This window comes from Oryza glaberrima, chromosome 6, assembly GCF_000147395.1.
Source record: "Oryza glaberrima chromosome 6, OglaRS2, whole genome shotgun sequence".
Taxonomy (NCBI): domain Eukaryota; kingdom Viridiplantae; phylum Streptophyta; class Magnoliopsida; order Poales; family Poaceae; genus Oryza; species Oryza glaberrima.
Window position 1 is genome coordinate 3,806,024 of NC_068331.1, and position 14,250 is coordinate 3,820,273.

A 14,250-nucleotide genomic window follows, 5' to 3' on the forward strand; every position below is an offset into this window, starting at 1 on the left:
CTTTTAGAAAATAATTTTCGCCGGGAAGGCCGAAGGAGGCCATCCGAATGTATTAAGGAGTAAAAGTTACAAGAAAAAACATCATAATGCACCAAGGTGCATGACCACACACTACGCGCTACCACCCAAGCACAAACCGCTGAGGGTGAAGCCTAGCACCAAACGACCCCCGCTAAGCGTCGGCAACACCACAGAGACAAGACTCCGAAAACGATCTTCTTTTAGAAAATAATGCATCTTTATCTTCTTTTATTATGTTTGATCTTCTTTTGTTCGATAGGAATTGTGTTCTGTCCATTGATATGAGTGACTAATTGACTTTGTGTTGATTTCGAGCAGAATAGCAGCTCTCTCCAGGTTACTACTCCTGTTACTAACCATTGATAGAAACCGAGAGATAGTTTATCTGGTGCAGATCTTGTGTCACCATATTACACCAGTTGAAATATCTAGAAGGAGATAAGAAAAGGTAAGCAATGGAACTTGTTTTCCCCCATTCAGGCATTCAGAACTCAGGAGTCAGTACTAGCTCACTTCCACAATGTCAAACTACTTGAAATACCAGTCCCTTTCTTCTGCCCAATTCCACAATGTTAAACAGTTTGAATACCTTCGGTTTAATTTCAAAAAATAAATTTGAAGGTTCCCTTTCTTGTGCTCGATTCCACGATGTCAAACAGTTTGAATACCTATCCCTTTATTCAGCTCAATCTACATCTACATCTTATCTACAACGTGTCTTTTATTTCCACCATGTACATTGTGCTTTGTGCATCCTTTCTTCTACTGTTGAATAGTAGCTGAGAAGCAGATTCCATTCACGTGCCTAATTTGTCAATCCATTTTCATCCAAGTATATCCAATTCAACATATTTGCAGGCTATAAATGAGCTGAAAGATCTCCTTTTTATTTTCAAGCAAGAAGAAAATTAAGCAAAGAAAGATCCAAGAACAAGAACACTAATGGCTGACGAGTCATGGAGATCGCCGGCGATAGTGCAAGAGCTGGCGGCGGCCGGCGTCGAGGAGCCACCGAGTCAGTACGTGCTTGGGGAGAAAGACCGTTCTGACGAGCTGGTCGCCGCCGAGCTGCCGGAGCCCATCCCCGTCGTTGATCTTAGCCGGCTAGCCGGCGCCGACGAGGTTGCCAAGCTCAGGGCGGCTCTGCAGAATTGGGGCTTCTTCCTGGTCAGCTACTAACACAGTGATCCTACTTTGCTTCATAAAAAACTTGCTACTTTGTATCAATTTCTCCAATTTTCCTTGCTGTGTGTGATCCAGCTTACCAACCATGGAGTAGAAGCCTCTCTGATGGATGATGTGTTGAACTTGGCAAGAGAGTTCTTCAACCAACCGATCGAACGGAAGCGAAAATTCAGCAACTTGATCGACGGCAAGAACTTCCAGGTGGAAGGGTATGGAACTGACCGGGTGGTAACCCAAGATCAGATCCTGGACTGGTCTGATCGGCTGTTTCTCAGAGTTGAACCCACGGAGGAGCGAAATCTTGCCTTCTGGCCTGACCATCCTGAATCTTTCAGGTCACCTACTCACCTTACAGTGATCGATGTTTTACTTTCCAGTTTACACACGTCTGAATTTCTTCCTATTCTTTTTTTTGTTTTTGCAAAAGATAGTGTTTTTTGTTGTTCATGTATCACTAGCAAAGTAACAAGAATTGTTGTCTGAATTCAGAAAGAATAACTTGACGATGTATCGAGAAATGGTTTTACTGAGCTATTAGAGAGCCTTTTCTTCTGCAGGGATGTTCTGAACGAGTACGCATCAGGAACCAAAAGAATAAGAGACGATATCATTCAGGCTATGTCCAAGCTTCTTGAGCTTGATGAGGATTACTTCTTCGACCGACTCAACAAAGCTCCTGCACTTGCAAGATTCAACTACTACCCTCCCTGTCCAAGGCCTGACCTTGTGTTCGGTGTCAGGCCTCACTCCGACGGCTCCCTCTTGACGATTCTTCTCGTCGACGAAGATGTCGGTGGCCTGCAAATTCAGAGGGATGGCAAGTGGTACAATGTTCAGGTCGCTCCCCATACATTGCTGATCAACTTAGGTGACACCATGGAGGTAATTGGCATCTAGCATCCAAAATACTTCCTCTCTGAATCTGCAGAAACATCTGTAATATGATGATAAACCCAGGTTTCTGAATCCTGATGCATATTTGGATGCAAAATTTATGTGCAGGTATTGTGCAATGGCATCTTCAGGAGCCCAGTGCACAGGGTGGTGACAAACGCCGAGGAGGACAGGATCTCACTGGCCATGTTTTACAGTGTGAATGATGAGAAAGACATTGGGCCGGCGGCTGGTTTGCTGGATGAGAATCGGCCTGCAAGATACAGGAAAGTTAGCGTCGGAGAGTTCAGGGCCGGGATCATTGGAAAATTCTCTCGAAGAGAGAGATACATCGACTCCCTGAAGATCTGATTTGTACTAGTAGCATGATTGTTGCAAGCTCAGCAGCTTTCAGTAGCAAGTATTCCTGGGAAAATAAATATGTTTTTTTCCTTGAGGGAATTGCTAAAAGCATGTCGCAAGTTTTTTTTAACAAAAAAAACTTTCAAATGTAACTATAATATTATTAATGGTATTGTAATTAGACATTAATATTATAGTGTTACTATATTGTAATTATTGTATAATTGTAATGTAATTACACTATAACTACATTGGAGATGTTTTTTTTTTCCTACTTTTATCGATATAGCCATATTAGTACCAGTACTCTCACAAGAAAATTTTAATGCTTGCTTTAAGAAAGATAATTAGAATGTAAATAATGAGGGTAGCAATGTATTTTGCCGTGATTCCTAGTTTAGTGTGAGATTTGCTAAAACACTGTCCGAAAATTCTTATAGCTTTGAGTTTTTGTTGTAACGTTTGATCATTCATCTTATTTAAAAAATTATGGAATTATTATTTATTTTGTTTGTGACTTGCTTTATTATCAAAAGTACTTTAATTATGACTTATCATGTTTTACATTTGCACTAATTTTTCAAATAAGACGAATAGTCAAACATTGCAAAAAAAAAAAGCCAAAGCGACTACTAATTTAGAACGGAGGTAGTAAGTAAAATAAAATTGGGAGGCGGGAGTAATTGTTGCATGTCTCTGCAAAATCTCCCTGCTGATAATGGGTGTGTTCGGATAAGATTTTTTGGCAGCAGCTACGGCTGCAAGCTACAGCGATTTTCAACTGCTGCAGCTGCAGCAAAACTGGCTGCCAAACAAGGCCAATGGGCTCGGCAGACAAACATTTGACAGTGATGTGAAGCTCAACGACCCATACCATATTACTGCCGGAGTGTCTTTTTCTTATACTTCAGCTTATTAGCTAAATTTTGAATTTTCAATCTTAAATTGGAGTTGATTTAAAGATTTTTTATCGAAGTTTATTTTTCAACCTTTGCTTTTATTTTAGATTGCTAAAAATACGTATATAAAAATTTTATTCACAAATTACTATTCGTTTGCAAATATGCCGTTTCGCTTATTCGATGGGTCCGTTCATGTGTCTATCATGACAAGGACCGTGTGTTTGATCCTCTCTGACTAATGAGTGGCACTACCATGTCTTCCCACATCCCTGACCTACCAACTTGTTTACATAAAATCTTTCATCTTGACTAAACCCTGACCAATTTCACTCTGTCATCATTCATGGCCACAAAAACTATGTCGAAATAAGATAAAAACCGGCTGGCTAGGAATCACCTGACTAAACAGAAGCACTGCGCATTCAGACAACCATGGCTGACGGCCACCACTGGAACATTGTCAAGATACCACCGATTGTGCAGGAGCTCGCCGCCGGCGTCCATGAGCCGCCGAGCCAGTACATGGTCGGCGAGCAAGACCGCCCTGCCATCGCCGGCTCCGACATGCCTGAGCCCATCCCCATCGTCGACCTCAGCCGGCTGTCTGCCTCCAATGGTAAATAAAAGTACCACTGCATTCGTTTCATATTATAAGTTATTTTGACTTTAGTTAAAGTTAAACTGTTCCAAATTTGATCAAATTTATAGACAAATTTAGTAATATTATAACATCAAATTATTTTCATTAAATCTATAATTGAATATAATTTTTATAATATAGTTGTCTTGTGTTGAATATATTACTAGTTTTTTCTACAAATTTAGTTAGTCAAAACGACTTATAATCTGAAACGGATGGAGTATCATTTTTTTTTTTACCTCTGGTACTATAAGGTGCAGGGTTATTAAGATTTGATATCTGATTATATCATTTTTCTCCAGGCTGTTGGACATGGAATGGAGGAGAACTTTCTCAGTGAGATGATCAATGTGACAAGAGGATTCTACAAGCTCCCACCGGAAGAGAAGCAGAAGTACTCCAACCTGGTGAACGGCAAGGATTTCAGGATCGAAGGGTACGGCAACGACATGGTCGTGTCAGAGAAACAGATCCTGGACTGGTGCGACCGGTTCTACCTCATCGTTGAGCCTGAATCCCGGATAGCCCATAGCCTCTGGCCAACACAGCCTCCTCCTTTCAGGCACAGATCTTCTTCCTAACCATGATTAATCCACTTCTCAATCTGCAATCTGTTAGACTTTGCACTAGGATCACCTAGGTTAGATCTAGTCGGGTGGTTCTATTTGGGATTGAAGAACGACATTGTAGATGAAAGGGAGAGGGTTTAGATACCGACCGGTTGAGGTGTTCGTAGAGGAAGAGGCGCTGGACATCGTCGTCGTCGTCGCGCGTGGTTGTCATGGATGCGGTGCCGGTGAGGTCGACGGCGATGACGGCTGCGGCAGTGGCGGTCGTAGATGTCCCGGCAATGAGGCGTGGGACGGCGGTGGCGTTTCTCGTCACTGGCTGCGGCCCCCTCTCGATCGGATTTGGGTTTGTGGGGTGGAGTTGGCGGCGGCAGCAAACCTCGTACCGTGTGCCGCCCCGGCCTCCACCCCCTTTTATATGGCGCAGTGTGACGGGGCCCACCAGCCATTGGGCTGGGCGCCCCCGATCAGGGCGCGGGTCAAGGCCCCCTTGAGCCGTTGGGCTCAAGGGGAGGGAGATCCATCTAACACAATCTTCATGCATGATAAAAATCTGTCAATCTGTCAATCTGTCAAGTTTTGCCAATACAGTTTGTCTGAAATTTCTTGTTTATGTTCAGAGATGTCCTGCGTGAGTACACTGTCAGGTGCAGGGAGATCACCAGCCTTGTGCTGAAGAAGCTGGCCAAGCTGCTCGGCTTGAGCGAGGGATACTTGGTCGACATGTTCGACGAGAAAGCCATGACCTACGCGAGGTTCAACTACTACCCTCGCTGCCCGAGGCCGGACAATGTCTTCGGCCTGAAGCCGCATTCTGACGCATCGGTGATCACCATTGTCGCCATCGATGATACAGTCAGTGGGCTTCAGTTGCTGAGACAGGGCGTCTGGTATGACGTGCCCATCGTCCCCAATGCTCTGCTCATCAACGTTGGGGATGGAATAGAGGTACGAGTATATATTTGCAAATTGCTTACAGGTTGTTGCCCATGGAAACTGCATCCTTGTTAGCAACACCACCGTGGAAAATTAAAATTTCAAACCAAAAATTTAGTTGACTCTAAAGCGATCCGAACAGAGTTTCAACCAAATTTGGGAGAAACTCAAATATATCTAAAATATTGTTTTTGAGAATCTGAACCATGTTACGCATAAAGTTGTAGCTAGACCCAAAAAAAAAGATAAATTTTGAGTACATCATATAACATTTGTTGTATGCTTCTTTTTGCCCGATGAATGCAGATAATGAGCAATAGTTTGTTCAAGAGCCCGGTGCACAGGGTGGTGACCAATGCCAAGAGGGAGCGGGTGTCGTTGGCGATGTTCTACACGCTGGATCCGGAGAAGGAGCTGGAGCCGGTGCCGGAGCTGGTGGATGACGAGAAGAGGCCAAGGCAGTATGTCAAGGTAAAGACCAAGGACTACGTAACAGGGCTCTTCGAAACTTTAGCGAGAGGGACACGAGTCATCGACAATGTCAAAATATCTGACAATCTGAATGAGATTGTGTCGTAAGGACTATTGTCAGATGGGTGCACTCGATCCGACATTACTGGCACTGTATGGTTTTGTGCTTAGCTTTGTAATGAAACTGGTGCATTCTAAACCTGCTTTTTGGTTTCAAATTTACTCCCACCGTTCCATATTATAATAAGTTTGAGGCATTTGTAAATTTGCACTGGTCATTTATATTCTAAACATGTTTTTTGGGTTGAAATGTAGTCCCCCTGTTCCATATTATAAGAAGTTTGGGGCATTTGAAAATTTGCCACCAGTTATTTATATTTTGCAAGAATGCCATTGAAATGACAGCTCTTGCAATATTCTAGCGGTAATTTGCAATTGCTTAAGTTTTGGGTTTGTCCTAAAGTTAAATTTCCTTAAACTTAATTAAATTTATAAATAAAAAGTGTATATTAACATCAATATCAAATTTGTTTCATTAAATCTAGTATATATGTTTTGTGTTGAAAACATTGTTACATTTTTTCTATAAATTTAATTAAACTATTTAATATAAACTCACAATGATTTATAATATAGAATGGAGGAGGGAGTACTATATTGCTATGGTCCTATAGTCTGCTCTTTTTTTTCCCGGAGGGAAGCTTGTGGCCTGCTTCGCAGCCCAGTCTTGTCTCAAAATCGTTGTAAAATTCCTTGCAAAATAATCGTTGTAAAATTGTTTCAAAACAAATAAAATAGATCGTTGTAAAATCCAGATCAAAATTAGTTAACTTATTGGGCTGAAAAGGCCTCTTTGATGGCCGGGGTTCAGAAAAAGATTCCCGTGTTGGGCCGAATACAACGGTGAGTGGTTGACCGAATTCTTTTTATATTTATATTATTTTATAAGATTTTAAAAAATTACCGTTTCAAATATTTGCAAAAATATACTCCTCCCGTTCTCTATTAGGGCGATTTATGTGATGTGGCAGCACGGGGTTTAGAAATATTTGCATTTAGGTCCATCTCGCCCTCTAAATGTAAAATTTTCTGCAACACATAACAAGTATACGATTTGTAAAATTCTCATATGATGTCGGATGAAGTTAAAGTTTACATGAAAATTGTATAGCTCGACAAAATCTACAACTTTGTAGTTGATAACTTTTTCATGAAAATAATTTATGGGTCCAAATATTTCTTAGAATGTCTTAGATTTATTTTTATAAATTCTCAGATCTATATTTTAAAAGACCTCCGATAGAAACAAACTCTATATCAAAGTTATAGGGATCGATGAGATCTATAATTTTGTATTTAGCCACACATTCATTTAAAATTATTTAGAGCATCAAATAATCAATATTAATTTTCAGATTAGTGAAAACCCACGGGAAGGGGCTAAATACAGATATAAATATAAATATTAGGACCCATCAATTATTTTAATGAAAAAGTTATCAACTACAAAGTTGTAAATATCGTCGAGCTCTACAATTTTCATATAAACTTTAACTTCATCCGATATCATACGAGAAATTTACAAATCTCTGCTTTCTATAAAGCTAATGCCAACTAAACACATAAAACTCAACATGCAAGCATAGTATTTATTAGCACTCCTAAAACCTACATGCAAACATGTCATATCAACCCATTAAGCATATAAAGCTTAACATATAAGCATATAGTAATTATATAGTAATTATATGTACAATTTATTTCATACACAAGCTAAATCGTCATTCGCAAATCATTTTTATAATATTTCAATCCAAATCGTTTCATTATTTCTCCATTATCTAACATATATCCCGCAGCAAAGCGCGGGGCATCATCTAGTAGTACAAATACTACGTCTTATGTGTTGCAGAAAATTTTATATTTAAGCCCTTCTCGTCCTCTATTACGGCGATTTTTATAGAGGACGGGAGATGTATATTTTTGTAAGATTTTGAAATGGTAAATATAAAAATAATTCGTGGTTGAGCAGAGCAGCAGCAGCTTCTGGCTTAGTGAAGGAGTCAAAGGGGAAGTCATACTTGGGCAAGCCGTAGGTAGAGCCGTGGAGAACAGGAGTTTTTCCGGCGTCGATTTTGCGGGGTCACGGGCTCAATCGGGGAGGCGCGACTGCGGGAGCGGCGTGCACCGGGCATCGTCTTCTTCGGCCGGCAGCGGCGGCGGCGGCAGCGGAGGCCTCTCTCTCCGGCACCTCACCGCCGGTCGGTGGGGACCATAGTACAGCGGCGATCGCTCGCTGCTACTGCGGCGGGGCGACGGAGACTCCATCATTCTGGTGAGCTTCTTTCTGTGAGCACCTTCGATCATTCCATCACTCTTCGCTCACTGCCAGCTTCCACGTACGTACCCTTGTGCTTTGAGCCCACATGTGTGAGCTGAACTCGCTAGATTCAATGATTCATCATCCCCGTTGCTATGAACACGCGGTTGCAGTGATGTGAGTAGAAACCCAGTTTTGAGTTTAAATTTACAGATAAGTAAATTTCAGATTATGTTGTTTGAATGGTTAAGTTCCTCATTTAAAAAGGATAGGAGATCGGGTAAAAAATACCATTCTCTTAAAAAAAATGAACTCGCTACTAAAAATATATGCAGGTATGGTGTTTGCGTTAAAGCGTGCTAAGGAAATTTTCCGAATACTAGCCAAGGGCTTGTGCGTTTTGCAACGGAGAACAATTTGAGTTTCTATCTTATCAAGTCTATTAAACACATATTTAATCAAGCATACTTTTGTTAGTATGGTTCTATCAATTTGATGTAATCGTCTGAGATTAATAAAAACTTCTATAAAAAAATACTTTTGTTGAATAAATAGATGATTTTAAATTACCAGGAGAGCCAGCAAGTGAAACGAGAGAAAACTCGTTGAAGGATGGTGTAATAGTAAAGATTGTGGGACATAAATGTCAGTGGTAGGGCTGTGTGGCAAACTTGACACCACCACTACTAAGGGTGTGTTTGGTTGCCTGCCACACTTTACCACAACTAACATTAGGCAAGTTGTAGCAGCCACAGTAGTGCACAAATTGCTAGTCACAAAAGTGTGGCACAGTTGTTATGGGACCTAAATGTCAGCGGTAGGGAACTAGGGGTGTGTGGGAGACTCAGACACCATTACTAATAATATTTTAAGTAGTATAGATATTGAGCGATGATGACTTCGATTACTTCCCTGCAAATGATGTCAAGTGATGTGTATTTGTTGCTTCAGGCAACCATGGGTGACGGCCACGAATGGAAGATTGTCAAGATACCACCGATCGTGCAAGAGCTTGCTGCCAATGTGCCTGAGCCACCAAGCCAGTACATGGTCGGCGAGCAAGACCGCCCTGCCATCACCGGCTCCGGCATGCCTGAGCCCATCCCTGTCATCGACCTCAGCCGGCTGTCTGCCTCCGACGACGACGACAGCGCTGCCGAGCTTGCTAAACTGCACTCTGCCTTGGAAAATTGGGGCCTCTTCCTGGTAAGGAAACATACATTTTTCCTCTCTTTGTTAAGGGCATGTTTAGTTGGCGAAAAAAATTTGCCTCTGCATGTCACATCGGATATACAGCAATACATTTGAAGTATTAAACTGGAGTGGATTTTCATCCCTCGAAGAGATATCCCCTCGTTATTTGTACGTCACTCAAATGGTTATGAAAAAAATTGAGAAGATGTATTAGCATGTGATATATCACTCCACAAACATGCAAGTTCAAATTCAACTTCTACATTTCGTAACAAAAAAATAAATTTGACTGTGAATATACATTAACTAGTTATAGTTTAATTTATTTTTTTCGTTGTGAGATGTAGAAGTTGAATTTGAACTTGCATGTTTGTGGAGTGATATATCACATGTTAATACATCTTCTCAAAATTTTTCAATATTTTTCATAACCATTTGAGTGACATGCAAACAATGAGGGGATATCCCCTCGAGGGATAAAAATAGTTTCCCGTATTAAACATAGTCTAATAAAAAAACATGTTACAGATTCTGTCAGGAAACTGCGAAGCGAATTTATTAAGCCTAATTAATCGATTATTAGCAAATGTTTACTGTAGCACCACATTGTCAAATCATGACGCAATTAGGCTCAAAATATTCGTCTCGCAATTTCCTCGCGAACTGTGTAATTGGTTTTTTTACATTTAATACTACATGTATATGTCCAAACATTCGATGTGACAGCATAAAAAATTTTGTTTGAAAACTAAACAGGCCCTAAGATGTGATTTCTGAATAATGTAATTCTCCAGGCTGTTGGACATGGAATTGAGCCAGGCTTCCTCAGTGAGGTGATGAAGGTGACAAGAGGGTTTTATGAGCTCCCACTGGAAGAGAAGCAGAAGTACTCCAACCTAGCTAACGGCAACGAGTTCAAGCACGAAGGGTATGGCAATGACATGGTCGTGTCGGAGAAACAGATCCTGGACTGGTGTGACCGATTGTATCTCCTCGTTGAGCCCGAGTCCCAGAGAGATCATAGCCTCTGGCCAACACAGCCTCCTTCTTTCAGGCACTGAATCTTCCTAACCTTGATTAATCCATTGTTCATTCTGCAATCTACACGCGTGATTAAAACTTAAAATCTGTCAAGTTCTGCCAATACAGTTGTCTGCACTTCCTGCTTTTGTTCAAAGATGTTGATAGAATCAAGTTCTGCCAGTACATTTGTACACATTGAATGTTTAAACACTAATTTAAACATATCACATTGGATGTTTAAACACTAATTTAGAGTATTAAACATAGACTACTTACAAAATTAATTACATAAATGAGAGCTAGTTCGCGTGACAAATTTTTTAAGCCTAATTAATCCATAATTAGCACATGTTCACTGTAGCATCACATAGGCTAATCATGTATCAATTAGGCTTAATAGATTCGTCTCACGAATTAGTCCATAGTTATGGAATGGGTTTTATCAATAATCTACGTTTAATACTTCTGATTAGTATCCAAATATCGGATGTGATAAGGACTAAAAATTTTCCCATCCAAACCCCCCTGAAATTTATCTACCTTATGCTTAGTAGGCCGAGGCATTCCTTTATATTCTGTAATATCTCTCTTTTAAACATTATGTAAAACACTCCTCTCTCTAATATATTCGGCAATATTCTTGCCGCTTTCACCTCAAAAACCCCCCTGATATTTCCTGTTTTTGTACAGGGATGTTCTGCATGAGTACACTGTGAGGTGCAGGGAGATCACCAGCCTTGTGCTGACCAGATTGGCCAAGCTGCTCGGCCTGCGAGAGGGCTACTTCGTCGACATGTTCGACGAGGACGCCACGACGTACGCGAGGTTCAACTACTACCCTCGCTGCCTGAGGCCGGAGGATGTGTTGGGCCTGAAGCCACACTCCGACGGCTCGGTGATCACCATCGTCTCCGTCGACGACGCCGTCAGTGGGCTTCAGGTGCTGAGGCAAGGCGTCTGGTACGATGTGCCCGTCGTCCCCAATGCTCTGCTCATCAACATGGGGGATGGAATGGAGGTATATATACATTTACTCCATCCGTTTCACAATGTAAAACTTTCTAGTATTACGCACATATATCTAGACATATGTATGTATTTAGATTCATTAACATCTATATATATGTGGGCAATACTAGAAATTCTTACATTAGAAATGGAGGGAGTACTTGTTAGTGGTTGTTTATCCAAGGATACTGCACCCATGTAACCCAAACCAAAATATTACGGTGTTCCAAAAGTATTCTACCATGATTCCTAAAGTATATCATGATTCCTTTTATCTTCTCCTGAAGAAATCTTTGGAGGGATCAGAGATTTGGGAGATCTGAACAACAATCTGAATTGCACGTAAAGTAGACCTGTAAAGCTTCAATTTTGAGTACATCATCATTTACACGTCTGATTATATTTGATCTTTTAGGGAATTAGTCCGACTAAGTAGCAGAGGTCGGAGATGTAAACCATTTCCATTATCTAAAAAGATATGACTAACAGACACCTATTCTGGGATGCAGATAATGAGCAATGGGTTGTTAAAGAGCCCGGTGCATAGGGTGGTGACGAACGCCGAGAGGGAGCGAGTGTCGGTGGTGATGTTCTATGCGCTGGATCCGGAGAAGGAGCTGGAGCCGGCGCCGGAGCTGGTGGACGACGAGAAGAGGCCGAGGCAGTATGCCAAGATGAAGATCAAGGACTACTTAAGTGGCTTCTACGAGACTTTTGCAAGAGGGACACGAGTCATCAACACTGTCAAGATGTCAGAATGAGATTGTTGTCGTAACGACGTTGGATCGGTAGAATATAGCTTTCTAATAACTAGATGAAACCCCACGCTTCGTTGCGGGCACATTTGAGAACATATGTAAATATGCATATTAGTATGATCAATTAGATTGTATTGTTTGAACTTAAAAACAAAATACATACCGAGCAAGTTAAGCTGCTTCTCGCTATGTCAGGACAGCTATATAGCAATCCTTTGTATCATTCCTAATTGTTCAAATAAATTAAAGTGATAGGACATATAAGTATTGGCTGCAAGCATGATGAATCTTTTCTTAAGAAACTAAGACAACAGTAAATGCATAGGATAGTGATTCTTTCTTCAAGTTTAGAGAAACCAATTGACAAAACTTTCATAGTGCTCCTGCTTGGTTCAAATTAATCATAATGTATACTCAAATAGAATCCGGTCAAAATAACTGTTAAATTCAGGCTTACCAAATAGAATCGAACGTATGATGAAAAAATTCATGCAAAGGGGAAGAGACTTGGTTACAGTGGGGATTGTAAAGGGGCTTATTAAAAGGTTTGGAAGAGAATCGCAAGAGGCACATAAATCGTATTAACCATCGCACCTCATGTCCCAGTTGATTTGGCGGTTTCTGCTGTAAATTAATGCATGTGATTAAGGGAGGGGAAGGGGAAGGAGAAAGGTGATTACCATGCATGCTGGGCAAAAAGATGAGGGATCCAATGGTGTAAATCTGATTTACATATTGATCGAACGGCTAATATAATGTTGATGATGTGGCGAATTGAGGAGGCAGCTTTGGATTTTAACTTTATAGAAAGAAGGGGTAATGGAACTTGGTATGTTTAAACATGTTTTGATTTGGAATATAGTTTTTTAAGGATCTGTTTGGCACAGCTCCAATTCCAGCTCCACCTCTCCTAGAGTTAGAGCCCAACCAAACGGTTTCAACTCCACAAAAAAGATATGGAGCGGCTAGAGTGCTCTCACAAAATGAACTTGAGAGGTATAAATGAGTTTAGAGTTAAATTTAGGAGTTATAGCTTTACCAAATGGGCTACTCTTTCTTTCGGAGGGAATCGGACGCCTAGTTTTCGCTTAAAAAATGTGTAAAAATCTAGGCCCAAAACCTATTAGGCCGAAAAGAGTCAGCTTGAATGGGCCAAAACATTAATTGATTTTTTTAATCTTAAAACATTAACTACTCCCTCCATTTTTTAAGAGGCAATGTTGTTGACTTTTGAATACATGTTTAACAATTCGTCTTATTTAAAAAAATACGTAATTATAATTTATTTTTTTAAGTTGTTTTACCACTCAAAATACTTTAAGCATGATTTATATCTTATACATTTACATTAATTTTTTGAATAAGACGAATGGTCAAACATGTATAAATTAATGGTGTCACTTATTAAAAAACAGAATGAGTAATTAATAAGTGTGTGCGTGACTAGGAGTCAAAAACGGGATCTTGAGGTAGACTCCACACACACCACTAGGAGTCAAGCGTAGCTCCAAAAAATTTTGCAAATGGTTCGCCTTTTCTTTTGCATTTCTTTCTGAGAAATTTTTTCAGTTGAATTTATCCCTTTTTTCCCTTAATTCGTGTATCAAATTCTGATGTGAAATTTTACGGGGTAATGACTAGCGAATGTCTTCCGTGGTACTAGATATTTTCTATAATGTTTTATAACTATATTTTGATGTCATTTTATTGGTTGAAACGAAAATTCAGAGTGTTACGATATGAATAAAAACCAAAAAAAAAGCCATTGCATCCAAAATATGTTGACCTTTAAAGGATTCGTCAAAGAATATATTTTCTCATCATGTGCATTTGTCTTTTACTATATTTTCTGTTAGTGCAGGTGGTTGGTAGCTGGTCTATTCATAGATGATCATGTACACAATGACGAAACAATCCCATCTATACATATATATACACTTCAAAATCTAGCTGTTTCAATCTATCCATCTTGCCTAGTGCAAGCGTG

General features: G+C 40.3%; 3 protein-coding genes across 5 annotated transcripts; all 3 read left to right on the forward strand.

Moving 5' to 3' along the window:
- Positions 1-8: 8 nt before the first annotated feature.
- Positions 9-2,691, forward strand: LOC127777111 (protein SRG1-like). Of its 3 annotated transcripts, none has more exons than XM_052303621.1 (5): positions 9-469; positions 880-1,188; positions 1,282-1,541; positions 1,764-2,088; positions 2,209-2,691. In XM_052303621.1, the coding sequence occupies exons 2-5, from the start codon at positions 964-966 to the stop codon at positions 2,449-2,451; spliced, it is 1,053 nt and encodes a 350-aa protein (XP_052159581.1). In that variant the 5' UTR covers positions 9-469; positions 880-963; the 3' UTR covers positions 2,452-2,691. The 3 variants fall into 3 exon arrangements, with proteins under 3 accessions (XP_052159581.1, XP_052159583.1, XP_052159582.1); XM_052303623.1 differs by having other exon boundaries at positions 919-1,188; XM_052303622.1 differs by lacking the exon at positions 9-469 and having other exon boundaries at positions 830-1,188.
- A 1,045-nt stretch (positions 2,692-3,736) lies between these two features.
- LOC127778123 (protein SRG1-like) lies at positions 3,737-6,311 on the forward strand. The gene is made up of 4 exons (XM_052304779.1): positions 3,737-3,960; positions 4,287-4,546; positions 5,174-5,501; positions 5,796-6,311. The coding sequence occupies exons 1-4, from the start codon at positions 3,847-3,849 to the stop codon at positions 6,066-6,068; spliced, it is 975 nt and encodes a 324-aa protein (XP_052160739.1). The 5' UTR covers positions 3,737-3,846; the 3' UTR covers positions 6,069-6,311.
- Positions 6,312-8,020: 1,709 nt separating this feature from the next.
- Positions 8,021-12,527, forward strand: LOC127778122 (protein SRG1-like). The gene is made up of 5 exons (XM_052304778.1): positions 8,021-8,295; positions 9,232-9,486; positions 10,269-10,528; positions 11,188-11,515; positions 12,015-12,527. The coding sequence occupies exons 2-5, from the start codon at positions 9,238-9,240 to the stop codon at positions 12,264-12,266; spliced, it is 1,089 nt and encodes a 362-aa protein (XP_052160738.1). The 5' UTR covers positions 8,021-8,295; positions 9,232-9,237; the 3' UTR covers positions 12,267-12,527.
- The last annotated feature ends 1,723 nt before the right edge of the window (positions 12,528-14,250 follow it).

Coding starts and splice junctions, on each gene's coding strand:
- LOC127777111 (XM_052303621.1), top strand. CDS start 964: ATGGCTGACGAGTCATGGAGATCGCCGGCGATAGTGCAAGAGCTGGCG. Junction 1,189..1,281: donor AGAATTGGGGCTTCTTCCTG/GTCAGCTACTAA, acceptor TGTGTGATCCAG/CTTACCAACCATGGAGTAGA. Junction 1,542..1,763: donor GACCATCCTGAATCTTTCAG/GTCACCTACTCA, acceptor TTTCTTCTGCAG/GGATGTTCTGAACGAGTACG.
- LOC127778123 (XM_052304779.1), top strand. CDS start 3,847: ATGAGCCGCCGAGCCAGTACATGGTCGGCGAGCAAGACCGCCCTGCCA. Junction 4,547..5,173: donor ACACAGCCTCCTCCTTTCAG/GCACAGATCTTC, acceptor GTTTATGTTCAG/AGATGTCCTGCGTGAGTACA. Junction 5,502..5,795: donor ACGTTGGGGATGGAATAGAG/GTACGAGTATAT, acceptor CGATGAATGCAG/ATAATGAGCAATAGTTTGTT.
- LOC127778122 (XM_052304778.1), top strand. CDS start 9,238: ATGGGTGACGGCCACGAATGGAAGATTGTCAAGATACCACCGATCGTG. Junction 9,487..10,268: donor AAAATTGGGGCCTCTTCCTG/GTAAGGAAACAT, acceptor GTAATTCTCCAG/GCTGTTGGACATGGAATTGA. Junction 10,529..11,187: donor ACACAGCCTCCTTCTTTCAG/GCACTGAATCTT, acceptor GTTTTTGTACAG/GGATGTTCTGCATGAGTACA.